Source organism: Miscanthus floridulus, chromosome 14, assembly GCF_019320115.1.
Source record: "Miscanthus floridulus cultivar M001 chromosome 14, ASM1932011v1, whole genome shotgun sequence".
In the NCBI taxonomy this organism is placed as follows: Eukaryota; Viridiplantae; Streptophyta; class Magnoliopsida; order Poales; family Poaceae; genus Miscanthus; species Miscanthus floridulus.
In genome coordinates, this window is record NC_089593.1 from 44,398,703 (window position 1) to 44,417,542 (window position 18,840).

An 18,840-nucleotide genomic window follows, 5' to 3' on the forward strand; every position below is an offset into this window, starting at 1 on the left:
TCAGATTTCAAGTTGACTTTCCTTGTTGCTATTCTTTCCTCAGGAATACGAAGACACTTCTTCAGCTGGGACACATGGAATACCGGGAATATAGCTCCCATCTCACGTGGTAGATCGAGCTTATATGCTACTCTTCCACTTTTCTCGATAATGCGGATAGGGTCCAACATATCGAGGCTCAAGCTTCCTTTTAATTCCAAAGCGCTTGACTCCTTTCATAGGGGATACCTTCAAATAAACATGATCACCTACTTCAAACTCAATAGGTTTTCTTCTCTTGTCAGCATAGCTCTTTTGTCTAGCCTGTAGCGGCAGTCATATTCTTCTGTATAGTTCGGACTTGCTCTTCGGCTTCTTTTACAAAATCAATACCATAGAATCTTCTTTCTCCGGGTTCCACCCAGTTCAAAGGAGTTCTACACTTGCGGCCATAAAGAGCTTCAAAAGGAGCCATTTTGATACTCTCTTGATAACTGTTGTTATAAGAGAATTCAGCGAGAGGTAACCAGTCTTCCCAAGAGCCTTTGCAAGAGATAAGACAAGCTCTAAGCATGTCCTCAAGAATTTGATTAACACGCTCAGTCTGTCCTGATGTTTGCGGATGATAGGCAGAACTGCGGATTAGATGAGTGCCAAGATTTTGATGTAAGCACTCCCAAAAGCGAGCCGTGAACTGAGGTCCTCTATCAGAAACAATGGATTTGGGTACACCATGGAGACGTACCTACTTGTTGAAAATAAATCTCAGCATAATTGTGAGGATGATAGGTAGACTTGACCGGAATAAAGTGAGCAGATTTAGTTAGACGATCTACGATAACCCAGATGGAATCACAACCCTTTTTGGTAGTGGGTAATCCAACAATAAAATCCATGCTAATTTCTTCCCACTTCCAGCCAGGAATAGAGAGTGGCTGCAATAGTCCGGGCCTTATGTGAATAGCCTTGACTCTGCAACAGTTATCACACCTTGCCACGTAGGCTGCGATTTCTTTCTTCATCTTGGTCCACCAATAATACAGCTTGAGATCTTGATACATTTTACTGCTACCAGGGTGGATGGACAATTTAGAAGAATGGGCTTCAGCCATAATTTGATTTCTAAGTTCTTTGTCTTTGGGTACCACAAGCCTATCATTAAACCAGAGAATTCCTTTGTCATCGACCTTAAAGTGCTTGGATTCTTTCTCTTTCATTTTCCGCTTGATGTGAAACACACCCACATCAGTCTTCTGGAGTTCGATAATTCGACTTCTAAGAGAGCAATCCACAGTGATATTGTGGAGTACTACAGGATGAAGGAGGTGTGCCAAATGAAAGTCTTCACTAACCAAGGAATTGCAATGGGCCTTTCTGCTTAAGGCATCAGCAACAACATTTGCCTTACCAGGATGGTAGTGCACTTGAAGGTTGTAGTCTTTGATCAATTCTAACCATCGTCGTTGACGCATATTCAACTCGGGTTGAGTAAAAATGTACTTGAGGCTTTTATGGTCAGTATAGATGTTGCACACATTACCCAGCAAGTAATGTCTCCAAATCTTCAGGGCATGAACAACTGCGGCTAGCTCTAAGTCATGGGTAGGATAGTTGACTTCATGCTTTCGGAGCTGGCGCGAAGCATAAGCAATTACTCGGCCTTCCTGCATAAGAACACACCCCAAACCGGTGCCACATGCGTCACAGTAGACATCAAAAGGCTTCTCGATGTCAGGTTGTGCCAATACAGGAGCAGAGGTTAGTAAAGTCCGCAAAGTGTGGAAAGCCTCTTCACACTTTGGAGTCCACACAAACTTCTCATCCTTTTGCAGTAGTCGAGTCATGGGCTTGGCGATTTTTGAGAAATCCAGGATAAAGCGACGATAATAGCCAGCCAATCCCAGGAAACTTCGGACTTCTGTGACCAGTAGTAGGTGCCTTCCACTCAAGGACTTCTTGCACCTTAGTAGGGTCAACCGAAATTCCATCACCAGATAATACATGACCTAGAAAAGGTATCTTGTTCAACCAGAACTTCGCACTTGCTGAACTTAGCATAAAGCTGGTTGTCACGTAACCGAGTTAAAACAATTCTCAGATGTTCAGCATGCTCTTCTTCATTCTGAAGAATATACCAGGATATCATCAATGAACACGACGACAAATTTGTCCAATTCCGGCATGAATACAGAATTCATCAGGTACATAAAGTGTGCCGGAGCATTTGTCAACCCAAATGACATGACGAGGTATTCGAACAAGCCATAACGAGTAGAGAAAGCTGTCTTAGGTATATCTTCAGGACGAATTTTGATCTGATGGTAGCCAGACCTCAAATCGATCTTGGAGAATACCTTAGCCTTGGAGAAGCTGATCAAACAGAATATCGATGCGAGGAAGAGGGTATTTGTTCTTGATAGTAACAGCGTTTAGGGGGCGATAATCCACGCACATGCGTAGAGACTCGTCCTTCTTCTTCACAAATATAGCCTGGACAACCCCAAGGAGAAGAACTAGGCCGAATCAACCCTTTCTTCAATAGCTCATTCAACTGACTCTTCAGCTCAGCCAACTCATTGGGCGGCATTCTATAGGGCCTTCGAGAAATAGGAGCCGTACCCGGAATGAGTTCTATCTTGAATTCTACATCACTGGTCCGGAGGTAATCCAGGCAAGTCATCAGGAAAGACATCTGGAAACTCACAGACAACCGGTAGATCCTTAATGGCTTTGGCTAGGGTAACATTGGCTGTATTGTGGATAGAGATATCACGAGGTAACTGCACTAGAAAACCTTTCTTATCCACAGGATCCCTCAACATTACCACATGGGTTGAGGTATCGATTAACACTCCATTCCCGCTCATCCACTTCATTCCTAGGATTATATCAATTCCTACCCCCGGTAGAACTACAAGATCCGTACGGAACTCTCGATCTCCAATCTCAAGCTTTACATCTTTAACTACTTGGTTAGTCAGGATATTATTTCCAGCAGCACTAATACAATACCCACCCTTGACAATTGTAATCACATTCATATTATGCTTAGATGCAAAAGTAGAACTCACAAAGGAGTGCGAAGCACCCGAATCAAAGAGCACAACTGCAGGGTGATCATTAACAAGAAACTTACCAGCGGTGACCACTTCACCAGCAGGAATTTCCTCCACTATAGTATAGTGAACACGCCCCTGACGGACGTTTCCTTGAGCATTCTTGGGAGGATGGGGACATCTATTTGCCCAATGACCAGGCTGGTTACAGTTCCAACACGGCCTGTTTGCTGGTGGAACATGGGAGCTACCCTGCCCAGAGGTATTCTTCGGCAAGGAAATTGTATACCCCTTGCGGAAACCGGTTTTAGCTTGGTTCTTCTTCTGAGGTGGGCGGTACCAGACATTAGCATTGGGTGAACGGTACGGGGTCTTAGATACCATTGGAGCCTTGGACTGGGAAGCACCAGCCTCAAAGTTCCTTTTACGGTTCTTGGAAGCAGCATAAATCTTGTCATTGTTCTCCTGAGTCAGGGTGTCACTGATAAATTCATTGAAGGTGACACACTTGCAGTTGCCCATTGACTTCATTAGTTTTGGGGAAAGTCCCCTCTTGAAGCTAGCTATTCTCTTGGCAGTCAGTATCGACGAACTCGGGAGCATACCTTGCCAGGTTGTTGAATGCCTGGAGGTACTCATTGAGACTCTTGTTGCCTTGGGTGAGCTTCATAAACTCAGTATGCTTAATGGCCATGAGACCAGGAGGGATAAAGTGTCCCCCTGAAAGCTGTCTGAACTGGTCCCAAACTATCTCAACGTTAGCAGGGAAGGTGGTCCTATGATGGGTCCACTAGATGCCTGCTAGGGCCTTGGAGCTGGTGTCCTACATACGAAGCCTTCATGCCTTCAGTCAAACGGAGCAATCCAAACCTTTGCTCTATCGTGCTCAACCATTCATCCGCTTGTAAGGGTTCTTCTGCCTCACGAAAGATAGGAGGCTTTGTGTCCATGAAGTCCTTAAAGCTGCTGTACTGGTTCGGCTCGGGTCCCTGGCGGACATGCCGATCCTCACGGTTAGCCATCTGGCGCATAGCCTCAGCTAGCATGCGCTGACTTTCCACAACTGTCTGCATTAGCTCAGCTGGTGTGGGCGGTGGCGGAGGTGGTTGTTCCTCATTTCCCATGCCACGACCGCGACGAATGGTTATGAGCCATCTGCAAAATGTATAGTCAATGAGCACTGACGATGTGGAAACTTTTGTAGATGAATTGTATAATTATGCCAAACTGATTCCATCGGAGAGAATGCATTTAAATAATCAACAGAGGCACAATCATTCAGCACAATCACACAACTCATCAAGCGCATCAATTGACACATAAATGCGATGAACTTAACCAACAACGAGATCCATAGACCGCAAAGGCGAAATTCATCAAAAGCTCACATACGTGGAGCATAATACGTTCGATAGGTTACATCCAAGCCATAGTGGTTCCAACTTACATCAAGGGTAACATAGGGTTCGATATTACATCCCACGATTAACTTGATACAAAGCTACTTGTTCATGCATGAGGATCAACAAAAGACTAGATCTAGCGCATTAGCTAAGTAGTAAGCTAAACTACGCATCGTCCTCTGAGTCAGTGTCGAAGATCTCTCCTCCATCTTCATCACTAGCAGGCTCTAACTCCTCATCTTCCTCCTCATCCGGTGGAACGTCCTCAGGTCCATTGACCTCCATGTCATCATCACCTTCAGCCATGATGACACCAGAACCCATCTCATTCTCATCATCAGGTGGCAGGAGAGGGTGAAGTTGATTGTGTAACAGGTGGACCTCCTCATGGAGATTGTCATTGTACTCTTCAGCAGCTGCCACTTGCTGCTCTAGCTCCATCTGTCGCGCTCTCAACACATTCTCTTCGTGCCAGGCTTCATTCCATTGGTTCATCACGTGAATCAACATACGTTCACAGTTGCGGTGAGCAACTGTCAACCTCTGAACCTCAACGGTCTCTTGGTCCCTTTCCTGTGTTACTTGCTCCAAACGGTGCTGAGCCGCATTCCTCTCAGCAGTCACCCGAGCCAGCTCTGTCCTCAGCCTTTCTGCCTCAGTAGGCTCAGGACGGGGCTCACGAGGAGCTAAACGGTGACGAGGCGCCCTGCCTCCAGCAGGACTTGCGAGTAGTGAGTTTCGTGTGCGCCATCTGTAGCAAAAAGTTACAATGTAAGGGGAGAATCATTTAAGGGATACGAAATTTAATTAGTCGGGACAATCAAATTTTAAGGGAGGGAATAATGCAGAATGCCATGTATGCTTGAACATGATGCATGCACGAATCCATACAGTCCTCACAAACCTAGAAAAATTTAAAGGCTAGCGAAATATACGGTGGCATACATACATTCTCTCGTATACGGTAGATAGCCGATCTACAACGATACGTTATTAGTGTACCTGCAGAAAATTTCATCTCAGCCCTAGTAATTTCCCAAAATGCATAAAAGCACGCAGTAAACTAAATACTTTCATACATACATCCCCTGATGCATATACTCTAGTATCACAGCTACCCGTCAGAGATACCCACATTTAAGTACTCTCATAGATACATGATTGAACATGTAAGTATGCGAGCAACCACAACTACTCTCCCCTAGACCGACAGGTTGGACGGTCATGCTCTCACAACTCCCACTTACCAGAGCGTAGAGGTATTTGGATCCATACATTACCACCCAAGCGGATGGCATCCATACAATAGCACGCCGTATGGACGACGAAACAGAAACAAGCAGGAACCCCCAAGTTAGTACTTTAATAAGCCACCTAAGAGTCCTTATTTGGGCATAAGGGATATGACCACTGGCAATACTTAGTATTTAATTTAGGATTTTCACAAATACTTTTGTTTTAAATACTCAAATGACATGTTTAGTGTCGAATCTTGCTCTGATGCCAGCTGTAACAGAACCGACCAAATCATAAGAACGTAAGTACAAAAACAATCACCGAAGCGATCAAATTCCTGTACTTAATCTCCCATAATCCCGGTAGTCCAGAAATCATGAAGGATTTCAACCAACTCTCGACATACAAACCAAGATCGTAATGATTCAACACAACACATCATCCGTTACAACATTTCACAAGTAGCATTCGGATTACATCCATCAGAGTTGAAATAGAATATTACAAACCAAGTTTGAGTGTGCGGAAGCAACATAGTTTAGTACAAAACATCATAGTTTTCAAATACATTGCCAAGTCTAAGTCATGTCCCGCAAAAGCATTATCAGGTACGAGAATTAGTAGAGACCGTGCCCAATGGTCTAGTCTTCATCCCCAGCTGGGAGAAGGCAGTACTTGCAGCAACCAAAGTAGAACTGGTCATCTGCAACAGGTGGGAGATAAACCCTGAGTACGAGAAGGTACTCAGCTAGACTTACTCGACAAAAATCAGAAATAATGGACACCAAGGATCATGCAAGGCTTTTCAGGTGGGCTAGCTTGACACAGTTGCATAAAAGAGCTTACGATTATAGTAACCAATTTAAACTTAGCATCAAGCTTATCATTATTTACCTGTCCACTAGATTAGCACCTGTACTAGAGCACTCACTTATTAGGAGCAAACAATATTAACCATAGCAGGTGTAATAAGGCTGTCATCATCATATCATCATTTCCGAACCATTAAGTTATTAAGTGTATCTACATTGGAGATAAGCCCGTCAAGTTCTCACTAACCGGGAGAGACGGCGACTCGAATCGAATTACAACTCTGCTGAGGGGGTATTCCTAACTCTCACCCTGGCATACTTAGCAAGGGTAGCCGTGGGTTACCTTTGGTATATCTCAGGAACCAAATTCGCGGGTTCGATCAGCGCCAGCACTCTCAGGGATTACCCTTCTGCCAGGACGATCAGGACTTTTAAATCACCTGCCCTTGGACTCACACCTACGGCTCCCTTCCGAGGCGCACTTTATACTTATCGACTCCCGGCCTGAGGTGAGCTACTCGGCTTCGCGGTCGGTCATCGGACACGGCCAACTAAGAGAGAGGCATGCGTTCAACATGAACAGGAAAGGCTCCAAGAATCAGTCCTTAAGCGACACAGACGGAGTCACTACAAACCGGCAAGCCTCCATCCGGTCTTCATTTCAAATTAAGACTGGTTCTTTTCCACGATAGCAAATATAGCCAACCGTGCCACATGTATCTTCCTATATCTCGCAGGTGACAGGAAATCACCTGACTTCTACCGCGTTTAAGTAGGACTAAGCACTACTCGAGCCTGAGCTACATAGGATTTAGGGTAACAATATTTGGACAAGGAATTGGGTAACCAATGCAGCAATCGTTTGCATCCAACACCTAAACTTAATGCAACAATATATATATGAACAATAATACTGTAACTGCATTTCGGAAATTAGGAGGCTTAACATGCTCCGGGGCTTGCCTTTCACAAAGTTGCACGGACGGTGATCTGGGCACTCAACGGCGACCTCGTCTGGCACTTCTCCTGAAGGCTGCTCCTCCTAAATCTCCGGCGTCGGCTGCTGCTGCTCGCTCGGTTCCTCGAATTCCAGCAGGGTCACTCCTTCCGGTACACCTATTGCATGCCGATGCAAAAGATAAATACCATGGATGCATAAGGTATGACATGATGCTCATGATGAATGGATCGTAGTAAGTGTTTACGAACGCATTACTGGACACTCGTTTACCGAGTAAGACTAGTCCTATTCAAATCACTTTAAGCATATTTCTAACTTAACTGAAAGAACAAGATTAACTTACCTAACTTGCATAACCTAAGATAAAGATGCTCATCTTCGGTTAAAGGCCTAACACCTAGGAACATTACCACAACTTAGAAATAATAAAGGTATACATAATTTAACATTTAAGTTTCATATGCATACAAGTAGTTACTTAATTCAATCATAACAGGAGTTCTACAGATCCAAATGACCTACATGAGGACATTCTGGAAAGCTTATGAAATTCTCTACAATTCATTTGTAAACATCACAGCATGATTCTTAAGTGAATCAAACTGAATTCCAGTAAATCTAGAATCTGTCCAGAAATGACAGGGTTACTAACTTAATTATTTAATGATGATGCAAAAGCCTAATTTGACCAAACCAAGTTTACCAACTTGTTGCACACCCTAGAGGAACACTATAAAGTATAGTGCCAACTTCTAAATAAATTATTTAATACCCTTTTCTAATTTATTTAGTTAATTAGGTGATTAAAGCAATATATAGTAAAACTGTTCAGAAAAATCTACAAACATTACAGTAGCTATCTCATGTTTCACATAGACTACCGTAAAAATTTCAAAGCCATTGAGTAAGTATAACAGTCTACACAAAAATGATAAGGCATAATGGCTTAAAATGGCATAATTAAGAAATCCTAATGAAAAGTATCAAGCAACAGATTTCACATTTTTCCTAGCATCATTCTAGCATAAGAATAGTACCCACCAAATTTTACCTTCACTGGATCTATAGAAAAATTATGAAAATTCACACAAGATCCCCCCATTAATAAAAGGAAATTCTATAACTTAAAAACTACACATGCACTAGCTCTGAAATTTTAACCAGAGACTCTACTAAACCAAAATAGAGGACCCACAAAATTTCATAATTTTTGGACCACAGAAACTCAAGATAAAATTCAAACAAGTTTGCATGCTTCTAAAAACACATTTCAAACTCCTATTTAATTCATCCAATTTTTCTAAAACATGTGCTCATATACTATTTTTGTTAAATACTAGACAATACTAGGAACTCAACAAAATTAGAACCATAGCATTTGGATCTATATACTAAGAAATACAGATTTTTGAATCATGCACACAAATCTGTGAAAACAAAATAAACCAAATAATTAAGGAAACCTAACAGCTACTGGTGGGCTGGCCCAAGGAACGACGGCCCACGAGCGCATAGGCACGGCCCAAGCCGACGGCGCAGCCCGAGCTGGACTCCTGCCTGAGCCTCAGCGGCTAACAAGGCGGACCCGCATGTCAGTGAGCGAAACAGGGGAGGAGCGACGGCCGGTGGCGTAGCTCGCTGCCGGTGGCTTCTCCAGCGAAGGTAAGGGTTTCTACGTGCTCGCCTCATCCTAGCGGACCTAGGGGAACCCTCATTCGTAGCTATTGACGCGACAAGGAGGGGTGGCGATGGCCATGGCGGCGCTCGGCCACGGCACGGCCGGCTCCGGCGATGATACGGCGTCGCAGCCCTAACGGTTGGCGCTACGGGCTTTGGTGGTGTTCACCGAACCTAGCTGCAGGCAGAGGAGGGGTGGAAAGGTCGCGCGGATAACTGGCCGCGTGGAGCGCCAACTCCGGTGAACCTCCGCCATGGCTGTGGTGGAAGGAAATGATGGATTCATCCTTACCAAGGCATAATCGACCTGGCTGAGGGGTGGGGGTGACAGAGGGGGTCACGGTGAGGCTACGAGCGGGAGGGCCGGCGCGTTTTTGCAGTGGCGAGCTTGAACGGCAACGGCGGAAAGCTTTGGCTCGGCGCGGCGAGCTGTGCGAGGCGAGAAATGCGAACTAGAGCGGTGAAGGCGTCGGGCAGGCGCTGGCTTGAAGTGGAGGGCAACGACAGCGGCGTCAGGCCAGCCTCGGCGCGTGGCCGCGCGATCAGAGACCCGGCGACGGGTGGCAGACATGCGGCGTCAGGCCTCTACGCCGGTCGGCCATGATGGTCACTGACCGTTTTCTGAAAAATGCGAACCGCGATTCAGTGCTCATCAACGGTGACTGACATCGCCATATAATCGCATCGACATGGCTTAACCAGTGATCCTTAGCAAAAACTGTGTACATGGAAAACGTAGACCTACCATCCATCTACAATTTCACTTCAAGGACCATTCCCTAATTCGCCATGGATCAGAAGTTACATCAAGCCAAAGTTGGATTGATCTAATCTGAAATGCACCATGACTTAGAATATTTTTCTAAGTGTTGAAAACAGCATGTATTTCTGACTTGTGGGCCATGTTTGACCATGTTCTAGACCTTTTTATGAGTTGACCATAAAACAACTTTTGTTCCTTACTAAATTAGCTACAAGTTTGGTAAAGAGTGCACAGTCATACAAAGTTTCTAAGTTGGACTTTTTAAACAGTCAAACTATGACACTCCTAGGGTCAATTCAAGTCAAACATGCAATTAAGGGCATTTTGGTCATTTTGATCTACATGAACAATGTCCAAACAAGTAATCTAAGTGTAGTTAAGGTGTAATAGACCATGATCAACCATTTTACAAAATTGTTATACCACTTCTAATGATCACATGTGATAAAGAAAGTAAAACAAGCAATTCATTCATATGTTGCAATGAAATGTCTCACATGTTTCAAGACCTTGTTGTCATTTTATAATTGCCACATTACTACCATATTGCCATGTTTCCATGTATGAGAGTTTCATGTTACATTCACAGGTTTCACTACTTCCACTCTAAGCAATCAAGCATGAAACACATACAATTTAAAAATGTTGCATATGTATGTTTCAATGATAATGACATGATGACATAGCTAATGCACATGTTTATGAAATGACATGCAATTTAGTGGAAGCCTAAACACCTAGGGTGTTACAAGGAGGATGCCGCCATGCTTCGAAAGGAATGGGATGAGCTGCTACAGAAGGATGTCGTGGCCAGTGAGCGGGCCGGCGAGCTCCTGGCGGAGCTGGAGGTAGAGCGAGACCTCAAGCTGAAGGCTAAGGAGAGGTCCGTGGCATTGTAGCAGAGGGTGGATCGGTACGCCGAGATGATCACCCGGTTGTGCAAGGAGCAAGACGAGCTATGCTGGATCGAGGAGGGACTTCGCTTGGAGCGCAGTGCAGCCCATGAGGATCACGACCGGGCAATCCGAGAGCGTGACGAGGCACGTGGGGTGGCCGACTCCCTCCGGGCGGATCTTGGAGTCGCAGTGAACCAAAGGTTGGAGGTTTAGAGCATTGCTGCCAGGCTAGAGAAGGAGCTTACCAAAGTGCAAGGTATCCTCCGGGTCAAGAGTGATGAGCACGACCTTCTGCAGGCCACTATCGATGTGGTCACCGATGCCCTGAGGGTGGCGTAGCCAAAAGGATCTAGCTCGCTTGCAGCTCGTGCCATGGGAATCACGACGCAGGTAGGCCAACTTGAGGAGGATGCCTTTCATGCCAGGATCACCCAAGCCTTTGCTATCGCCCGTTCCCATTATGATCAGGAGATTAACCTAGAGGTAATGAGCAATGGCTTTGCGCCTGTCTATGATGATGATGAGCTAGACGAGATGGAAAAGGCAGTGACTCCCCTCGCGCAGAACCTAGCGGACAAGCTGAAACAAGAGGTTCTCCCTTCATGAAAGTAGTTAGCTTAATAAACACATATTTGTAATATGTGAACAAGTGTCAGTACTTTTGTGTCCTGGAAACAGTTTCATAATTTTTGTTTCGTTTGTTTGATTTTACCTTCTTCTCTCTGTAATGTTTTTTTGAAAAAAGAAAGGAGGTACCCATACCTTTATTAGCCCCCGAGTGAGATCTGACCCCTTGCGGTTGCTAGGGTCGGATGTGACTAGAGACCAGAATGAGGGAGGCGAACTTACATTTTGTATTTAATTGTACCCCTTACCTAGGACCTTAATGATCGCTGCGTGACCATGCGTTCGGTCTTATCGCTGGTCTGGCCTTCCCCGAGCCCCCATGCATGGTGGGGATTTGGTTAAGGGCCGGTTCATTTGTGGTCATCGTCGAGCTTGCCAACGGGGATGTTCGGACAGATTCTGATCCTGTTTGCTTCACGGTAGGGTTGGCGAAGGCCTCGGGTGGCATTCCGTTACTCCTTGGCCCACCTTCAAATAGATTCCCCCTCAATGGGGTTTCTATGGGCTCGGCTAGAGGCTGGATTGAACAAGAAAGTTGAGATTACCCTAGTCGCCTTAATGCGGGTTGGGCAAAGGCCGTTGAGGCTCATCTGTGTTTTCTCCCCTGGCTCTTGTTTGACATGAGGTGGCCCTGGACCCTTCATTGGTCAGCCTTCGAACCTCGGTCTCTCAATCTTGGATTAAGCAGCTCGAACCCCCAAGCCCTTTAGGGTCTGCTAGGGGTTGGCCATGTTTTCACGTGCTACCCCGTCCTCGGTTTCCGTGACCAGAGGGGCTGAGTTGACGACACTTGCCTCGATTGCTCGAGTGTCACACTCAATGAGCTCACTAATGGGTATGTTCGTGTGGAATCTGGATCCATCATTTGCTGATAGGGTCGGCAGAGCCCTCATGTGGCTTTCCACTAGTTCTTAACCTACCTCCTGGCAGATGCCCGAGCCATTCACTGGGCTCGGGTGGCCCGTTGGCCTCTCCTCAATGGAGATTCTGTGGGTCTAGCTCGAGGTTAGAATCGAACGAGAAAGGTTGAAATGTCCCTGTCCATTTCTAAATAGGGTTGGGCAAGGCCGCTGGGGCTCATTTCGGTTTTTCTCCTTGGCTCTGTTTGACATGAGGCGACCTCGAGCCCTTCACGGGTTGGCCTTCGAACCTCAGTCAGGCGTCGCTCATATTGAATGAGGCGGCTACCTCTTCATGATGCGACACGAAGCATCGAGATGTAAGAATTTACATATGCAACATTTGGATGTGTGGATTTAGCTTATAGTTTAATCGAAACAAAAGTGGGGGTCGGTAACGTTACCTTGGTGGTATGAGCCGTGGGAAGCTCCTACCAGACATGTCTGTGCTAGGTTTGGGTCCGATGTTTGCGATGAGGTCGATGTAACCTGCATAAGTATTGCTATTTTTGTTTTCACCTCTTCGCGGCAATCCGAGCCGTTCGATTGATTTTTAAGCGACCTGTCAGCTTCCCCCCTGAAAGAGGGCTCTGTAGATGGACCCCTCCAAACTCCTTTTGGGAAGGCGGGAGCTAAGGCTAGTAATGTGAGGAACCATGAATGCGATTATGCTGGTGAACAAAAAACACCATAGCCGTCGGGGCATAGGGTCTGGTGGTTCGTCCAGTTGTATTCATCGTTTTATTCCCACATGCCGTGCTTCCGGTTTCTCAAAGGTAAGGAGGGGTCGAGCTAAGAGGGTGTTTAAACAAACAGGCGCCCTCGGCAGCCCCCAAGCGATGTCCATGCCCCTGCCATTGCTGGGGTTGGAGGCTCGGTAAAAAATTTAACACTCAAAGTAAGTAAACAGGGGTGCTTATCTTTCAATTGGTCGTTCATTCATTGTTTTGCCTAGGCCGCCCGATCGACCTAGGAGGCCCATTGGCTCCCCCTAGAGGGAGGTTTCGTCGTTGGGTTGTTCCATGGTCCTGCCTGGGGAAGCGGAGAGTTGCTTGCAGGTGAGCGTGCCCCAGTTGTCGCTCCCGAGGCGCATTAGTGGCAGGCCATGCCCAGGTGATGTTATGACTTACCGGGCGGTGTCCCATCATTTTTGGCACGTCCTCTTAGATTTCTGTCAGCATTGATTTCGCATTTGTATTGAATAGGGGAAGGCAGGGAGTTTTTCGTCTGAACCTTTCGCCTTTCCTTAGCTGCAAAGCCCCCTCTTTAAATAGGGGGGGAAAGAGTTCTTGTCCCACTTCCCTGCCAGCCTCTGAGCCGCCACCTCTTCTCCTTCCTTTTCGCCAAATGCATTGGCTCCTAAGTAAGAGAGGGTAATGCCAAGGAGAGAAGAACTCACATATCCGCTCATGAATCTGGAGCGCGATGTCGAGCTGGAGGTCATCCAACATAGATGAGATGGCACGGTTCACCTATGCTGAGGAGAGGTTGCCGCTACCGAAGGAGGAAGGGCACCGGAGGGTACTGAGCGTTGTCGATTTTGCCATCATTGGTGGTGGCCTTCCTTCAGCAGGAGGTGCTTGCTGCCCCGATGCCATTGTCAGGGTTGCGGCCGATGATGATGGCATAGTCCCTGGGTGTCCCAGCGGAGGCGTCGTTGTCAGGGTTGCGGTCGATGATGATGGCGTAGTCCCTGGGCATCCCGATGGAGGCGCCGTTGTTGCCGGTGTGTTGCTCGTCGTTACAGATGACCACGCCTTCGAGGATCCCATGAAGCGCTAGGACGTCGCCGATGAGGAGCAGTGTGTGGCTGCCGCAGTAGACGAACTGGGCCATGTACGTGCCTGGATGGTGCCGATGGAGAGCTTGGTGTGGCGACCGTAGTGGTACTTGTAGTAAAGCTAAGCAGAGACTTTAATTGAATAAGTTCGTGGCGGAGCCCCCGAGTGAATAGTCCTTTGAATTTTAGGAGTACATTAGTCCTTTGCATGATGAAATTACTTTGTAAGTGGTGAACTTGTGCAAAATGAACAAATTTTCCATCTTTGGTTGTGGCAAACCGCTTTTCAGCTTCCTCTTTTTGTAGAAGAGGTTTTGATGCCCTCCGACCCTTCCCATGGCTCAAGTTGCAAAAAACTAGGAGTGCAGGTGAATTAGTTCTGATTACGCTGGTGAGCAAAGAGGTCGTAGCTGCTAGGGCGTGGGTCTCCCGCAGTCCTACTAGTTGTACTCAGAACTTGTTCCCAAAATCTTAGTCCTTAGGACTTGTTATGAGAAGAACGGAAAACTTAGAGAAAGTTTGCAAAGATAACACAAAAAGTGTTTGCAAGATAAACGTACTTGTATTATTTGTACCAGCCCCCGAGTGAGGTCTGGCCCCTCGTGATTTGCAGGGGTCGGATGTCACTAAAAATCAGGGAATTGTAAAGACAAAAACTGATAAGAAAAAACATGCGTTTATTTAAGGGTAAAAATGACGTAGCTGCTCAATGTTCCAGGCGTTGGTGAAGACCTCGCCGTTGATGGTTTTCAACTTGTAGGCGCCTAGGTGGAGTACCTCTGCGATGACGTACAGCCCCTCCCAAGGTGGGGAGAGCTTGTGGTGGTCCTTGTTGATCCACACGAGGTGGAGGATAAGGTCCCCGATGTTGAAGGCTCGGTCCCACACCCATCGGCTGTGGTACCATCGTAACGCTTACTGGTACTTGGCCGAACGGAGGAGGGCGATGTCGCGGGCTTCGTATAGCTGGTCCATGGCGTCTTGGTGGGATGCCTTGGCCCCCTGTTTGTCGTATGCTCTGACTCTTGGTGCCCCATAGTCAAGGTCTGTTGGGAGAATGGCCTCAGAACTGTAGACCATGAAGAAAGGTGTGTAGCCGATGGCCTGGCTGGGAGTTGTCCTTAGGCTCTAGAGCACTGTCGGGAGCTCGGCAAGCCAGCGTGCGCCGAACTTTTTTAACCGGTTGAAGATCCTGGGCTTAAGGCCTTGCAGAAGCTTGTCATTTGCGTGCTCGACCTGCCCATTCGTCTGGGGGTGTGGGATAGCTGCCCAATCGATTCAGATGTGTTGTTCATCGCTGAATCGAATGAATTTCCTACCGGTGAACTACGTGCCGTTGTTTGTGATGATGGAGTTCGATACTCCAAAACGATGGATGATGTCGAGGAAAAACAGCACAGCTTGCTCGGATTTGATCGTGGAGATTGGTCGAGCTTCGATCCATTTCTTAAATTTATCTATGGTGACAAGTAGGTAGGTGAAGCCCTCGGGTGCCTTTTTGAGTGGCCCAACCAGGTCGAGCCCCTAGACCACAAAGGGCCACGTGATGGGGATCATCTGGAGTGCCTAGGCCGGGAGGTGAATCTATCGAGCGTAATACTGACACCCTTCGTAGGCGCATACAATTTGCTCGGCGTTGGCTACTACGGTGGGCCAGTAGAAGCCCTGTCGGAATGCGTTTCCAACCAGGGTCCTCGATGCGGCATGGTGACCACAGACCCCGGCATGGATGTCACTCAGCAGAAGTCTTCCCTATTTGCGGGGGATGCAGAGCTACAGGATCCCGATATGGCTTCATTTGTAGAGTTCACCTTCTACAAGAACGAAGGACTTGGCGCGACGTGTGAGCCGTCGGGCTTCCATCTTGTCCGCCGGTAGTGTGTTGCAGAGGAGGTAGTCGAGGTAAAGCGTTCTCTAGTCGTTGAGAGGGTTGGGCTTTGTTGCTAGATCCTCTTCAAGTTCCATGACCTCAGGGTCGGGCGGAGCAGTTGGCGGGTCGGCGCCCGGGGCTGGATCAGATGGGCCATTGTCGGCCCGTTCCAACCCCTCGTAGCTCACCGAGGGCTTGTGTTGATCACTGGCAAAGACACCCATCGGCACTGGCTCTCGGCTAGATGCTACTTTTATGATCGCGTTGGCTGCTTTATTGAGACACCTTTGGATGTGATTGAGTTTGAGGCTGTCGAATCTATCCTCCAGCCGTCGGACTTCTTGGTAGTACGCCACCATCTTGGCATCGTGGTAGCTCGACTCCTTCATGACCTGGTCGACGACCAGTTGGGAGTCACCCCTGATGTCGAGGCATCGGATGCCTAGCTCGATGGCAATTCATAGGCCATTGATAAGCGCTTCGTATTCGGCGATATTGTTTGATGAGGGGAAATGGAGCCGAACCATGTACCTCATGTGGACCCTGAGGGGTGATATGAAGACTAGTCCCGCGCCGACGCCCTTTTTCATCACTGATCCATCAAAGTACATCATCTAGTACTCTTGATCGATGACTGCTGGTGGCATCTGGACCTCGGTCCACTCTGCAATGAAGTCAGCCAGCACCTAGGATTTGATCACCATTTGGGGGCATAAGTAATGCCTTGATCCATCAGCTCGAGTGCCCACTTTGCGGTCCTTCCTGTGGCATCCTAGCTATGCATGACCTCGCTGAGGGGAACAACATCATGACTGTCATAGGGTGTGACTCGAAGTAGTGGCATAGCTTCCTCTTGGTGATGAGGACGGTGTAGAGGAGTTTCTGGATTTGGGAGTAGCGGGTTTTGGAGTCAGATAGTACCTCGCTGATGAAATATATAGGGCACTGTACCTTGAAGGCATGCCCCTCTTCTTCCTACTCTACTACTAAGGCAGCGCTGGCCACTTGTGTGGTGGCCGCTATGTACAACAGGAGAGATTCTCCGTTGCTTGGAGGAACCAGGACCAAGGGTTTTGTTAGAAGTGGCTTGACCATGTCAAGCGCCTCCTAGGCCTCGGCTGTCCACTCGAAGCGGTCGGCTTTCTTTAGAAGTCAATAAAGGGGGAGTCCTCATTCACTGAGGCGCGAAATGAATCGACTAAGGGCAGCGAGGCACCCTGTGATCCGCTGAACCCCCTCTATGTTCTGGATCATGCCCATCCTTGTGATGGCTAAGATTTTCTCTAGGTTGGCTTCAATGTCGCGCTCGGAGACAATGAAGCCGAGCAGCATGCCCCTCAGGACCCCGAAAACACACTTTTCGGGATTGAGTTTGATGCTATTTGCTTGGAGTTTCTCAAAGGTTCGTTCAAGGTCGGCGATAAGGTGGTCAACCCGTTTGGACTTAACTACGATGTCGTCGACGTAGGCCTCAACGGTCCGCCCGATGAGGTCCCCGAAGCAGTTGAGCATACAGTGCTGGTAAGTTGCCCCAGCATTCTTCAGACCGAACGACATTGAAATGTAACAAAACGATCCGAAGGGGGTGATAAAAGACATCACGAGCTGGTCGGACTCTTTCATCGTGATCTGGTGGTAGCCGGAGTATGCGTCAAGGAAGCAGAGGGCTTTGCACCCTAAGGTAGAATCAACTATTTGGTCTATGCGTGGCAAAGGAAAGGGGTCCTTCAGGCACACCTTGTTGAGGCCCGTGTAGTCGACACACATCCTCCATTTACTGCTCTTCTTTCGCACAAGAATGGGATTTGCTAACCACTCTGGGTGGTGTACTTCCCTGATGAACCCAGCGGCCAATAGTTTTGCTATCTCTTCACCGATGGCCCTATGCTTTTCCTCGTCGAAGCGGCGCAGGCGTTGCTTCACTAGCTTGGAACCTGGGTGGATTTTCAAGGTATGCTCGGCGACCTCCCTTGGGATGCCTGGCATATCTGAGGGTTTCCACACAAAGATGTCTTTGTTATCATGGAGGAAGTCGACGAGCGCGCTTTCCTATTTGGAGGAGAGCGCGGTTCCGATGTGGACCTTTTTGCCCTCGGAGCTGCTAGGGTCCACGAGGACCTCCTTGGACCCTTCCGCTGATTTGAACAACCTGATTGATTTCTTGGCGTCTGGCGTTTGTTCGGGAACCTCCTCCCTGAGGGTGGCGAGTTCCTTGGAGGCGATGACTGCGGCGGCATGGCCGCACCATTCGACTTCGCACTTGTAAGCATGCTGGAAGGAGGTGCCGATGGTGATGACCCCGTGGGGACCTAGCATCTTCAGCTTGAGGTATGTATAGTTGGGTACGGCCATGAACTTTCGTGTAACATGGTCATCCTAGGATGGCGTGGAAAGTTCTAGGGAACCCTACCACATCGAAGGTGAGGGTCTCAGTCTTGTACCTGGACTAATCCCCGAAAGTGATGGGCAGATCAATCTATCCTAGTGGTACGGCCTGTCTGTCAGGCACGACACCATGGAAAGGCACTTGGATGGGGCGGAGGTTCATTCGGTCGATGCCCATCTCGTCGAGTGTCTTAGCGTACATGATGTTGAGGCCGCTGCCTCCATCCATCAGTACTTTCATGAGTCGCTTTGGGTCGACGATTGGATTGACAACAAGCGGGTACCTTCTCAGGTGTGGGATGGCATCTGGATGGTCAGTCCGGTCGAAGGTTATGGTGAATTCTGACCATCAAAGGAAGGCAGGCGTGGCCGGTCTGGCCGTATAGACCTCACGGCGCGCGACCTTCTAGCAGCGTTTGGTGTCGTACGCCGCTGATCCTTCGAAGATCATGAGGGCACCGTTTGGCATTGGGAAGGCGTCGTCCTTCTCCTCGGC

At 47.8% G+C, this 18,840-nt stretch overlaps 1 protein-coding gene across 1 annotated transcript; it reads right to left on the reverse strand.

Annotated features, from left to right (window-relative positions):
• Positions 1-18,008: 18,008 nt before the first annotated feature.
• Positions 18,009-18,311, reverse strand: LOC136503404 (uncharacterized). Its single transcript, XM_066498493.1, has one exon. It carries the CDS (start codon positions 18,309-18,311, stop codon positions 18,009-18,011), a length of 303 nt encoding a protein of 100 aa, XP_066354590.1.
• Positions 18,312-18,840: the final 529 nt, after the last annotated feature.

Coding starts and splice junctions, on each gene's coding strand:
- LOC136503404 (XM_066498493.1), bottom strand. CDS start 18,311: ATGGCCGTACCCAACTATACATACCTCAAGCTGAAGATGCTAGGTCCC.